This window comes from Typopeltis vanoorti, chromosome 2, assembly GCF_054136105.1.
Source record: "Typopeltis vanoorti isolate ZY-2024b chromosome 2, IOZ_Tvanoo_1.0, whole genome shotgun sequence".
Lineage (NCBI taxonomy): Eukaryota > Metazoa > Arthropoda > Arachnida > Uropygi > Thelyphonidae > Typopeltis > Typopeltis vanoorti.
The window spans coordinates 82,741,516-82,755,192 of record NC_143550.1 but is presented as its reverse complement, the minus strand read 5'-3'; the positions used below and the strand labels follow the sequence as shown (position 1 = coordinate 82,755,192).

General features: G+C 35.9%; 1 protein-coding gene across 8 annotated transcripts in view; it reads left to right on the top strand.

Moving 5' to 3' along the window:
• The window catches only part of Upf2 (UPF2 regulator of nonsense mediated mRNA decay), a 705,876-nt gene that overhangs the window by 81,075 nt on the left and 611,124 nt on the right, over window positions 1–13,677 (top strand). For all 8 annotated transcript variants that reach the window (XR_016550243.1, XR_016550244.1, XR_016550245.1 and 5 more), the window contains one exon: window positions 2,496–2,576. Coding sequence is in view for 5 of the 8 variants with exons in the window: in XM_090412106.1 (XP_090268232.1) it covers window positions 2,496–2,576 (81 nt within the window). In the remaining 3 variants the exon portion in view is untranslated. The remainder of the gene's footprint in view (window positions 1–2,495; window positions 2,577–13,677) is intronic.

Genomic DNA, 13,677 nt, shown 5'->3' with positions numbered 1-13,677 from the left:
TTGAATTTCATATTGAAAAGAAGAACAAGTAAGAAAGTTTTAAAGGGAATAAAAATGTTGAGCAGCTCTCAGATGTGAACTGTAGACTAAAACACACAAACATTATTCAGGGAAAAATGAAAGAGTTTGAGAATAGGAACCAAACCTTAGAAATTCAGTGGCAAGCACTGCAGAAAATACTGATTGATTCAACCAGAGAGGCATGTGGCGAAGTTTTCTGCAAGGATAGAAAAATCAGAACTCCATGGTGGACACAGGAAGTTAAGGAGGCAGTGAAAGAAAAGAAGAAAGCATATCAAAAGTTCCTGGAAAATAAGTCAGCTTGGGCTCTTAGAGAATACAGAGACAAATGTAAGAAAGCTAAACACTGTGTAAAACTAACTAAACAAAAGTCATGGGAGTACTTTGGTAAGAACATAGAAAATAAATATCAAGAATGTGGCAAGATATTTTGGAGGTTGTTGAAGAAGCTCAGAAATGGAGGAAAGATTGCTGTAAAAGGAATTAGAGATGATAAAAGGTGACATGAAAAACTGGAGAAAAGGATATCCTTGAAGTATGGAGCAGCTCACTGATAAAAAAAAAACACTCAACAGGGATGCAGTCAGGAATACATATCCATATTTGAAATAGAAAGAGCAATCAAAAGCCTGAAATGTGGAAAGGCAGCAGAATATTAGACCAGAAATGCTGAAGTATGGGGGTATAAAAGTCTTATAGTGGCTGTACTGCATAGTTCAGAGGGACAAATTCCAGATGATTGGAGTTGATCTCTCATAGTACCCATATATAAAAAAGGGAAATAAAACTGAATGTGAGAATTACAGAGGTATTTCCCTACTGAGTGTTCCTGGAAAGATTTATGCAAGTATACTTGAGAAACTGTTGAGGAGGATTGTGGAAGAGAAGCTTGGTGAAGAACAAGCTGGATTCAGGCCAAATAAAGGCTGTCAGGATCAGATCTTCACTTTACGACAAATAGTCGAGAAAGCATGGGAATATAACAAAGATCCGTATTTAAGTTTTGTAGATCTGGAAAAGGCATATGGCAAGGTGCCAAGAGAGAACTATTCAAAACACTACAGTTGTATGTGTCACTGGGGCATTATATCAAGTAATGCTTAGTCTTTATTTGAGTTGTATGTCAGCAGTTAGAATTCAAGGAAGTGCAGGAAGATGTTTAGTGTTAAATCTGGTGTGAGACAAGGATGTACATTATCCCCTCTGTTATTCATTATCTATATTGATCACATTATGAAAGAAAGTGGTATTACGTCTGATATCATAATTGGAGATGTTAGTGTTAGCTGTTTGCTTTATGCAGATGATGTTATGCTTCTAAATAAATCCCCTGCAAGTCTGCAAGAGTCCCTGACTAACTTGAATAACTGTTGTAATAGATATGGTATGAAGGTCAGCATTAAAAAGACAAAGAAAATAGGAGAAACATTGAAAATATCATCTGCATTGTGAATGGAGAACCTATAGAACAAGTGAAACATTTCAGCTACTTAGGCACTATTTTTAGTGAAGATGGTAAATTGAATATGGAAATAGACAACAGAATCAACAAAGCTGGTATGATAGGAAGTCAATTGAATAAATTTATATGGAAAGAGAGAAATTAGTCAAAACACTAAATTAGCTGTAGCAGGGTCAAAAGTAAAACACTTGACCAAAGACTAGAGACTGCAGATATGAGAGTCCTCAGAAAGATTAGGGGCATGAAAAGATGGCATCAATGCAATATCATATTAAAAAACGAGGATATTAGGAAAGAACTTGACATAGTCAGCATTCAGGAATGCATTAGGAGAGCTAATCTCAAGTGGTATGTTCACTTAAACAGAATGGGAAAGGAAAGATTAGCAAAACAAGTGTTCTCCCAGGTTGGCAGGAAAAAGACCTAGAAGAAGACCAAGACATAATTGGATTGATATGGTAAAAAGTGACTTAGAAGATTGAAATATAAGATATGATAATGTGGGAGCCACAGGTAACAGACTGATTTGAAGGAAAATTGTAGATAGGAAGTTAGTAATGATGTAAATTTTTCATGTAGTACTATACTATCATATCCTGTACACCCCTTGTGAAGGTTCATGGCAGGAATTTGATGATGATGATGGTAAAATTTAAGTGAAACCAAGCATCAGATTTAATCCTTTTAACCAGAACAGTTTAATCAGTCAAGCAGCCATTGGTGACACATGGTATTGGAAGTGCATGATTTTGGATTTACTAAAATGATGTAGATTTGTGAATGCCTTCATGTCAGAGTTGGCACTATATCCACAAATTATTTTAAAGTTATAATTTGTGAGTATTTATAAAGGTCTATTGTTCTTATCATGTTTCCAAAGGTCTTTAATATTAATTTAAATAACATCTAAGAAATTATTTATGAAGAAATAAAGAGTCACTTAAAGTTATTAATCTTTAGATTTCTGTGAATTTAATTACATTTTAGGTATAATTTTATGTATTTATTTCAGAGAAATATGACTGAAGCTCAGAGAGATTCTTTAATAAAAGACATGAATGGATTAAATCTCACAAAGTACATAAGTGAAGCTGTAAGTAAATTGTAATTATTTATCTCTTTAAATGAGGTAGTAGTAAGATCTGTAACCCTCAGATCTTTTTGTTTACTTGCCGTCAATTTCAAGAAAAAACAAAATTTTTAAGTTAACGTTAAGGATTATTTTTAAAAAAACATCCAAATTACACACATTTACTGTTGAAAAATTATTAATATACATGGACAGGTTCTGCAGCATTGCTTTTTTTGTCTGGCAGTATTGTATGAATGTGATGAAGTAATATGTTGCAGATTGTTAATAAACACCAGTATCAATATTGCTCATTTTTGCTTCTTAAAAATATGCCTGGCGTATTGCAATTAATTTACCAAATTTGCTTGCTGAGAAAGACTTGCATTCATATTCCCTTCATGAGCATAACCTTCAAAGGCTTTTTTAAGCAGATTTGAGTTACCCTTAGATGGATGTGATAAATTACATTTCAGTAGAACTATGGACATGGTAGTTTTTCTCTTAGCAATTTATCTCTACATCCTTTATGACAGACAAATTAGAATGCTTTTTTTATTTATGTGAATCCACCCTATGAGGATGCATAAATCTAATGCATTATGGGTTTGTCTCTTTAGCCCACTCATAGTACTAAATGCATTAGTACCGGGCTATGGATTAGATAATCCAGAAACCCTCATGTAGTGACCAAACTTTGAATTTTTTTTTCCAAGCTGCTTCAGTAAGCAAGGTGTGGTTTCACACTAGGTGATAATGTTCATTTACTACCCTAGAATAGTCACACAAATATCTATGCCCACTGTGGGTTCGAATTCCACATTGTCATACATTGAAATAGTTGTCACTTACATTAGCATATGAGTTATTTAATTGTATATTAATTATATTTACTATATTTTAATCCATTTTGTCTTATTTTAATGTTCACTATGATATGTCAAAATGCAAATTCTCCATACTGTCAAGCAGTCATTATGTTCTAGAATGTGTGTGTGTGTGTGTGTGCATGCATGCCTAAGTTGCATCACCCCATATATGACCAGTAGCTTGACACTTGACATGAATTGATTACAATGTTGCAGAATTGGAATAGTGAGGTGTGACTGATTAAAACATTTAACCTGTTTTTTGATTAGTGGATTTCTTAATATTTCTGCTCTTCGGTTTATAAGTGAGTTCCACATTGAGTGTTTGATTTTTGTCATTTCAATCTGTGAAAAGCTAAACCTATAGTACATTAGTACTGTGGATGGGCTGTGGATCAGATAATCCAAAACTCTGCCTCAAGTTATTTGGGCCTCCAGTAAGCAGGATAGTGATGGTCTTAGGCGATGAAACTTGTGTACTGTCTACCATCCAAAGGCTTTTACTAACATCCATGCAACCATGGAGTTCAAATCCTATAGCTTATTGATTGGAGAGCAAGTATGCTCCACTCAGCTAACCAAGCTGATAGAATAAATCTTCTTCCTCTCTAAAAGGGAATCAGTTTTTTTTTTTTTCACCAGAGGTCAGGCCAACAATTGTTGTAGCAGTTGGTCAATGTCTTTAACAAACCAGTTTGATTGCAGTGTAGCTTGTTTTCTGTGTATAGTTGTATGCTCCAGAAGATGACCTTGACATAAAGGTCGAAACGTCGAATGTAGATTTTAGTTATATTAAACTAAAGTTTTTATTCAAACATGGTAGTTGTCTCCATAATTTTCAAAAATGCATTCGGATCACCATGTAAACTTAAAAGAAAGGAATCAGTTTCCTTCTAGGGAGGGGGAAGATTCAGTATTCCTAGATGATAGGCAAGAACACCAACCATTATACTGCTGAGGAGTCAAACAGATTAGTAAAACATGAAAACATCTTCATATTCTCCTTATGATTTGTCTGAAATATTTTTTGCTGTAATAAATGTTTCTGAGAATATGATTATTTTGTAGCTCTTTGTTTGTTGAGAATCCAGATTTTTCATGGCCTTGCTGGTTATTATGTTTCTTGATTAGTTTTATCTGCTGTGAATATGTGTAAGTTGTCAGTTTTTGTAGCATTTTGTTCAGTCTTATGAAGGTTAGATAACTCAAAAATCCTGTTCTAGATATCAAACATGGAACTTTTTTGGGGGCCTCCAATAAAATTATTTTTTTTGGTACTGTGAAGATCTCTCTCTTTTGGAAATTAAAGTATCTTGAAAGATGTTTATTAATAGCATTCCCATCCACAAAACGTTTATAGACAAAACAGTGAATTAAGAGTTAGAGGTCAAATATGATACTTCTTCAGGCTGCTGCTGGAGAAGCAGCCTGAAGATGATGTGAGACCATCGGCCTAATTTTAAGTAAGCCAGAATAAGTTGACCTTATTCTTTTCATTCTATATGAAAGTTGTTGCCATGAGGTCTGTCTATGACTTCTCAAATGTGTGCTGGGAATGTTAAAACCAAATTGATCATCCAGTTATGAGATATAGTACTAAGCAGGATTATTTGGAATTGGGGCCAAAGCAACTAAGTCTCTGAGATCAGCATACTGTGTTTGAGTTGTGTTCTTATGGTCAGTTTGCTGATGTTGTGGGAAAAACATTGCTACCTCCATGTGAGACCATTTAACTCACCTTCAGTTGAAAAGTTCTTATAAAGATTCATTGTATCTTAAATAGGATTTGAACTCGGCTCTTTCCATATAAGGGACATTGTGATTACCTTCTGAGACACTAAGTAGGGCATTAAATATGTTATTCAATATTTTTGGGGCATTTTTTTGTGCAAATGCAATTCTTAAATTTTATAATCTTGGACAGTGATGCTCTAGTTTGCAAACCTTATTTTTTTATAGACATTCTATGAGTAGTCAAGAGCATTTGAAGACTTGTGTTTTTTCATTGTTCATAAGACCAACAACTTAATGGGTATAGTGGTAATCCATATTTTTATTAATTTTTACGTGAATCCCACTCAGAAAAGTGATATCCAATTTAATCTTCATTCCACTTATAGTATATTAGTGCTATGGGTGTGGTCATAGGAATAGATAATCTGGAAACTGCTCTAAAGATGGAACACACAACTTTTTAAGCTGCTGTCAGTCTTCAGTAAGCAGTATGCCTGGCAACAAAAATAGTCTACCACCAAAAGTCATTCATAAATATCCATATTACAGCATGTTAGGTGGAGAGTGGAGACACCACCAACCAACCAAGATGGTGGAAGTAAAATATGAATATTTTTTTAATATGAATTCCACCCACACAAGGTTGTATTTTTTTTATTTAAATTTTTTATTTTCCTAACTCCTCATTGAAAACATTGCAGCATACTATGGTTCCCCATGTATGAACAGTTGAGGCCTAAGTCCAACAATATCCTATGCTATCCAACTCCAGACAGATTTGAGAAGTCATTCCCTGATGAGTCATTTATGCCATTAGTGTGCCCTTCAAGGCATGCAAAAAAAAAAAATCTTGAATTTGGCCTGAAAGTCATCCAGAGCTTAGCAAAGTCCTTATAACTTCGTTGACGCCATACATCTTTAAAAGATACAGATGCAGAGGTAAATTTTAGTATAATGTGCTGCTCTTCTTGAAGTAGCCACCCAGGTCTTGGTTTTTAGCATAATAGGCTGCTTTCTCAAGATGGAAGGTAGTGAGTAGTTGCCTAGCAATCACAACTTCCATCTCAATAATGACTTACTCATCTCCTCTCTTTACTACAAGGCCAGACTACCTCAATTTAATGTTACTGTAGTGGAGATCTACTGCTGATATCCAATTTTTGTTCTTCAGCCTATTCTCTAACCCTCTTATTATTGCATTGTCTTCTGACAAATACTACATGTGTGCAGTAACAACATTGAACAGCATGAGCCAAAGTTTCTATGCTCTGACAACCTGCTCTGCATTAATTCTTATCTGAGTTATACAAGCTGAAGTTGGCAGATCATTGATTCATGTCCTAATTAAATCCATATATTCAATTCCAGGCAGGAAGTGAGTTCCATGCATAATCCATTGATGTTGAGAGGAAACATGTTTAGATTCTTGTAATGCATTTTTGTTGACTGAATGCTGCAACATTAAAGCCATTCTCCTTTGTTCAGCTGAGGCAGTTGTAATTGATGTCCTTCCTTCAAGCACCCATTCAGAGTTACATCAGTTAACATCAAATCCCTGACATGTGCCCTCAGCAGTATACAGTTTTATTTTATTACTTTATACTGTGTTATTTGATAGTACTACATGACAAAATTACATCATTACTAACCTCCTGTTCTACAAATTACTTTAGCAGTCCACTTAGATCTTGGTCTTCCTCTGGATCTTTTTCATACCATTCTGGCAAAGAACACTTGTTTGGCTAACTTTTCCTGTCCCATTTTGTTTAACTGACCACACCACCTGAGATTAGCTCTGCTAAAACATTCCAGAATGTTATCGCTGTCATGATCTTTCCTGATATCCTCAATGTGATACTGTCATTGATGCCATCTGTTCATTCTCCTAATCCTTCTCAGAACTAACATATCTGTGGTCAGTCCTTTGATCAAGTGTTCTATTTCTAACCCAGCTTTCAGATCCATAAGTTAAAATTGAGAAAATACTAAATCTGTTGTATACAAGACAGTGTTGTATATAACTGGTTTAGTATTTCATCTATTTTTGCTCTTATTCCATATAAATGTATTTAGTTAACTTTGCCATACTACCAGTTTTGCAAATTCTGCTGTATGTTTTCATATTTAATTTGCCATCCTTGTTAAAAATTGTATCTAAATAGCTGAAATATTTTACTTGTTCTCTATTCAGGATGCAGTTGATGTTTTCAATATTTCTGCTTGTTTTCATGTTTTGTCTTTTTATCACCAAATTTCATACCAGATTTATTAAGGCAGATTCAATTTAGTCGGGGAATCCTGCAGACTTCTACTGGATTTATTTAGAAGTATGTCGTTTCCATAAATATTGAAATACATAAAAATGAGATTAACAACTCTATAATAATGAAGGTTTATTTTCTTGATCATGAGAATTAATAATATTATTTTTGGTTTACAGATCAAGTGTTGATCAATTTTATTAACTTAACCAACTAGTTTCACCACACTTTAACTGTTGACGTCTTCAGGGCACTTACATATAGACTGAAGCAATCTCACAATTATGTGTAACTATAAAACTGACAAGAATAACTGTAAAAAAACTGACTAGAATAATTACAAATAAAATAGTATCGAACTTGCGTGAAACACGTATCGCATGTACAAGATTAGCTAGCTGTTGCTAAGGAACTTTCTATAGTTTGTATTAAAATACATTTCTTTTGTTTTTAAAGATTTGATTAGGGTTTTCCATATCTCTGGGGAGTATTAGGCCTTGATTTCTGTTAAGGTTGACAGTAGAACGGGCAACTATGGCTGCTTCTTTGAAAATTCTTGAATGGTAATCTTCCTCTAAGTAAGGGGAACAACTTTTGTCCCACTGGATGACATGGTTATTTGTAGAGAAATGAGACGATAGGCCAGAAATGTCCTGTCTCATAGCCAATGTGCTCTTTTTGCCTGATTTCAAGGCTTCTCGAAATCTGTCTGATGTAACTAGAGCCACATGAGCATGGAATATTATAAACTCCAGCATATTTATAGAAAGAGTGGTGGTCTTTTGGAGATCTTAGTAGTTTATGAATAGATTCTATCGGTTTTAATGTTACTCTTATTTTGTGTTGTTTGAGGAGGCTGGTGAGCTTGTAGGAGATGCCACTTACAAACAGAATTGCAATAGTTTTTATATATTGAATATCTTCTTGTTCTTTTTGTGGTTCAGAGAAAAGAACTTTATTAACTAGTCTTCTTGGATAGCCGTTCAAGTACAGATTGTTGGAAATGAATGTTAACTCATCTTGAATGGTCTCGTCTGTTATGATGCGAATCGCTCTCTTCTTTAACATATGTACAATGCTGAGTTTATGTGAGATGTGGTGAGAGGAGCTGAAATGTAGGTAGCGATCTGTATTGGTCGGTTTTTCTGTACACCAATAGATTTATACTGCCATCAATTTGTTTTTTGATGAAGATGTCTAAAAACGGTTCAGATATGTGGACGATATCTTCATCGTGTGGAACAACAACAAAGATGACTTATATGATTTTCTCAAAAAGATCAACTCCTTCCATCATTCTGTTAAATTTACTCTGGAACTTGAAAGAGAAAAACAACTATAGGTGTACAGAAAACTGACCAATACTGGTCGCTACCTACATTTCAGCTCCTCTCACCACATCTCACATAAACTCAGCATTGTACACATGTTAAAGAAGAGAGCGATTCTCATCACAACAGACAACGAGACCCTTCAAGATGAGTTAACATTCATTTCCAACAATCTGTACGTGAATGGCTATCCAAGAAGACTAGTCAATAAAGTTCTTTTCTCTGAACCACAAAAAGAACAAGAAGATATTCAATATATAAAAACTATTGCAATTCTGTTTGTAAGTGGCATCTCCTACAAGCTCACCAGCCTCCTCAAACAACACAAAATAAGAGTAACATTAAAACCAATAGAATCTATTCTTAAACTACTAAGATCTCCAAAAGACAACCACCCTTTCTATAAATATGCTAGAGTTTATAATATTCCATGCTCATGTGGCTCTAGTTACATCGGACAGACTTCGAGACGCCTTGAAATCAGGCAAAAAGAGCGCATTAGCTATGTCAAAAACAACAGACAGGACATTTCTAGCCTATCATCTCATTTCTCTACAAATAACCATGTCATCCAGTGGGACAAAAGTTGTTCTCCTTACTTAGAGGAAGATTACCATTCAAGAATTTTCAAAGAAGCAGCCATAGTTGCCCGTTCTACTGTCAACCTTAACAGAAATCAAGGCCTAATACTCCCAGAGATATGGAAAACCCTAATCAAATCTTTAAAAACAAAAGAAATGAACTTTAATACAAACTACAGAAAGTTCCTTAGCAACAGCTAGCTAATCTTGTACATGCAATACGTGTTTCATGCACGTTCGATACTATTTTATTAGTCATTATTCTAGTCAGTTTTTTACAGTTATTCTTGTCAGTTTTATAGTTATACATAATTGTGAGATTGCTTCAGCCTATATGTAAGTGCCCTGAAGACGCCAACAGTTAAAGTGTGGTGAAACTAGTTGGTTAAGTTAATAAAATTGATCAACACTTGATCTGTAAGCCAAAAATATTATTATTAATTAACAACTCTAGTTTTGATATCAGGTTTAATACCACTTTCCTTCATAATGTAATCCATATAGATGATGAATGACAGTGGAGTTAATATATACACTTGTCTCGCATCTAATTTAACATCAGAGCATCTTCATATACCTACCTCCTTCAATTCTAATGGCTGACTTATAACACAAATATTGACTGAGTATTGCTTAATATGTCTCATTTATATCATATAACTGTAGTGTTTTGAACAACAAAAAACACTTGGCACCTTGTCATGCCTTTTTCAGATCTACAATCTTAAATATATATCCTTGTTATATTCCCATGATTTCTCCACTGTTTGTCTTGAAGCAAAAATTTGATCCTGACCACATTTTCCTGAATCCAGCTTACTCTTCTCCAAGCTTTCGTTTTGCAATTTTTCTTAATTCTTTCTCAAGTATATTTGCATAAATCTTACCAGAAACACTCAGTAGGGAGAAATTCCTCTGCAGTTCTGATTTTCAATTTTATTCCCCCTTTTATATATGGGTTCTATGAGAGCCCTACTCCAGTCATCCAGATTCATACCTTTAACCATAATGCAGCCCTTCTGAATTATGCAGTGCAGCGATTGTAAAATTTCTGGTCAAATATTTTCTACTCCAGCTGCCTTTCTACATTTGAGGTTACTGATGGCTTTTCTACTTCTTGTTGATATTTATTCCTGTGTAGCATTTTCTATCTCCATGCTATCACTGCTTATTTCATTCGGTAATCTTTCAACATAATTACTCCAGACATCTAGAATATCTGCAGTTTTCATACGTGTGTAGAGGCTTAAGTGCTGTGAGGACATCATGTTGGAGGCTTAATGGATTTTTTACAACACTCAAAAAGAATTAAAATAGAATTTAATACTTCCTATATTTCGTCCGAGTCACTAGGACATCTACGGGGATTACAAAAACAATTAATGTAACATATACACAAATAACAAACAATACTAAGCCCAACCACTTGGGTGACACTAAAGTCCTATCTAGGTAGAGTGCCCTCTAAGGGCAGTAGTAGGTGGCCTGGAATGTAAGGTGGGAACTCTGGTGATGAGTGTTTCCCAAATCTTCGGAAGCTTAATGCAACCATATTTATTGAGATTTGGTTGGTTTTTGAGAGCTGCTGCTGCTTCTAAGAAAAGTCTCTCTTTCTTGAATTTGCTGTGGTGGAGCATGGTGGTTTTCTTCCATGATACCCTGTGGGTGGTGACCAAAACATGGTCAGCCAAGCCTGAATAGCCATAATTGTGTTTGAAGATGTACGACTTGTGTTCCTCTAGACAGATGGATGCTGATCTGCCTGTCTGTCCAAAGTAAGCCAGCTTACAGGAACGGGGTACTTTGTAAACTCCAGGCAGAGAGAGAGGAGGGAGTTGATCTTTCATAGAAAGCTCTCCTGAAACTACGTAAAGAAAAAAGTATCGTCATCACCAGAGCGGATAAGGGTAATGCCACAGTCGTTCTTAATACCAGTGAATACAATCGTAAAATGAACATTATCCTCCGCGATCGCGCTACCTACATCCCACTAGAACACGACCCCACAAAAACACAAGCTAAGAAACTAAAAATCTTACTCAAAAAAGTATCTTCCTGGCCTCCTGACGTCACGAAAAAACTTAAACCTTTCCGCTCCCGTCCCCCCCGAATCTACGGTTTACCAAAAATCCACAAACCCAATTCCCCACTCAGGCCTATAGTAGATGCCACCAATGCACCTTGATATAGACTATCAAAACAGCTGGCCAACTCTCTGATCCCCCTCACCGGAAGGTCCCCTTCCTAAATAAAAAACTCGACCCACTTTAAAGCCCTGACAGAAAATTTAACCTTGAATAAGACAGACATATTAGTAAACTTTGATATCTCCTCTTTGTTTACCAATATTCCCTTAATTGACACCTTATCTCTCTTAGAAAACGTTTTTCCCTCTGACATCTTAGATCTCTTTTCCTTTGCCATTAACTCTGGGTATTTCTCTTGGAACAACAAAATCTACAAGCAGATAGAGGGAACTGCCATGGGTTCCCCCCTCTCACCCCCCCTTGCCATTTTCTATATGGAAGATTTCGAAAAACGAGCCATAGACTCAGCCTCACTCAAACCTTCTATCTGGCTAAGATGTGTAGATGATGTGTTCTCTATTTGGCCTCATGGCCCAGACACGTTAGACTCCTTCCTCAGTCATCTCAATAGTCTACATCCAAGAATCCAGTTCACTATGGAAAAGGAAAAGAACAATTGTTTACCCTTCCTAGACACCTTAGTCACACGCCTGCCTAATGATACACTTACCTTCACCGTATACAGAAAACCCACACACACACAGGCAGATACATTCACAAACTCTCCCACCACCACCCCTCTCAACAATATGGCATTATTAAAACTCTTACCAAGAGAGTCCACAATCTTTGTTCCAGTGGAACCGCTCTCACTACTGAGCTTAACCACATACACAGCACTTTCCTCTCCAATGGCTACAGCGATCACAGTATCAAAAAAATAATCAACTCCTCCCCCATTCCCCATCCTTCTCGTCAACAAGATTTTAAAAATGCCATCACCATACCCTACATCCGTGGCACATCCGAAAAAATAGCCAAGATACTAAAAAATGTACAACCTACACACAGCATATAAGCCCCACCGCAAACTTGCAACCCTTATCCGTTCTACGAAAGATCAGCTCCCTCCCCTCTCTCTGCCTGGAGTTTACAAAGTACCCTGTTCCTGTAAGCTGGCGTACTTTGGACAGACAGGCAGATCAGCATCCATCCGTCTAGAGGAACACAAGTCGTACATCTTCAAACACAACTATGGCCATTCAGGCTTGGCTGACCATGTTTTGGACACCACCCACAGGGTATCATGGAAGAAAACCACCATGCTCCACCACAGCAAATTCAAGAAAGAGAGACTTTTCTTAGAAGCAGCAGCAGCAGCTCTCAAAAACTAACCAAATCTCAATAAATACGGTTGCATTAAGCTTCCGAAGATTTGGGAAACACTCATCACCAGAGTTCCCACCTTACATTCCAGGCCACCTACTACTGCCCTTAGAGGGCGCTCTTCCTAGATAGGACTTCAGTGTTACCCACGTGGTTGGGCTTAGTATTGTTTGTTATTTGTGTATATGTTACATTAATTGTTTTTGTAATCCCCGTAGATGTCCTAGTGACTAGGATGAAATATAGGAAGTATTAAATTCTATTTTAATTCTTTTTGAGTGGAGTTTTCATGTCAGATTTATCATCTCTGATTCTTTTTTCAGTATTCTTTTCTCCATTTCTAAGCTTTTTCAATAGCCTCCTGAGTATTTTCCACCTTTCTGATATTTATTTTCTGTGTTCTTACCAAAGTCTTTCCAGGACTTTGTTTAGCTAGTTTTTTACACTGCCTTGCTTTCTTACATTTTTCTATGTATTCAAGAGCACAAGCTGACTTACTTGCCAGTAGCTTTTGATATGCTTTCTTCTTTGCCTTATCTGCCTCTTTGATTTCCCTAGTCCACTATGGAGTTCTGATTTTATCCTTGCAGAGTACCTCTCTGGCTGAATCAGTCAATGTTTTATTCAGGGTTTGCCACTGAATCTTTAGGGTTTGGTTCTGCAATGGTTTACAACCACTTTTATTTTATTTTATTATTTTTATTAATGCTTGTGTACTTGAATTTAGTGTTAACCTCTGAACACTGCTCAACTTTGATTCATTTTAAAATTTTCTTACACTCTTCGTTTCAATATGAAATTCAGTTTTATCCAGCTCAGAACTACATAGTGATCCCTTCTAGTTTCAAATTCTCTGTATACTCTTGTGTCCTGAACCAGTGAGAAAACATTGTTATCAGTAATACCGTAGTCAAGGAGACTTTTCCTATTTCTTGC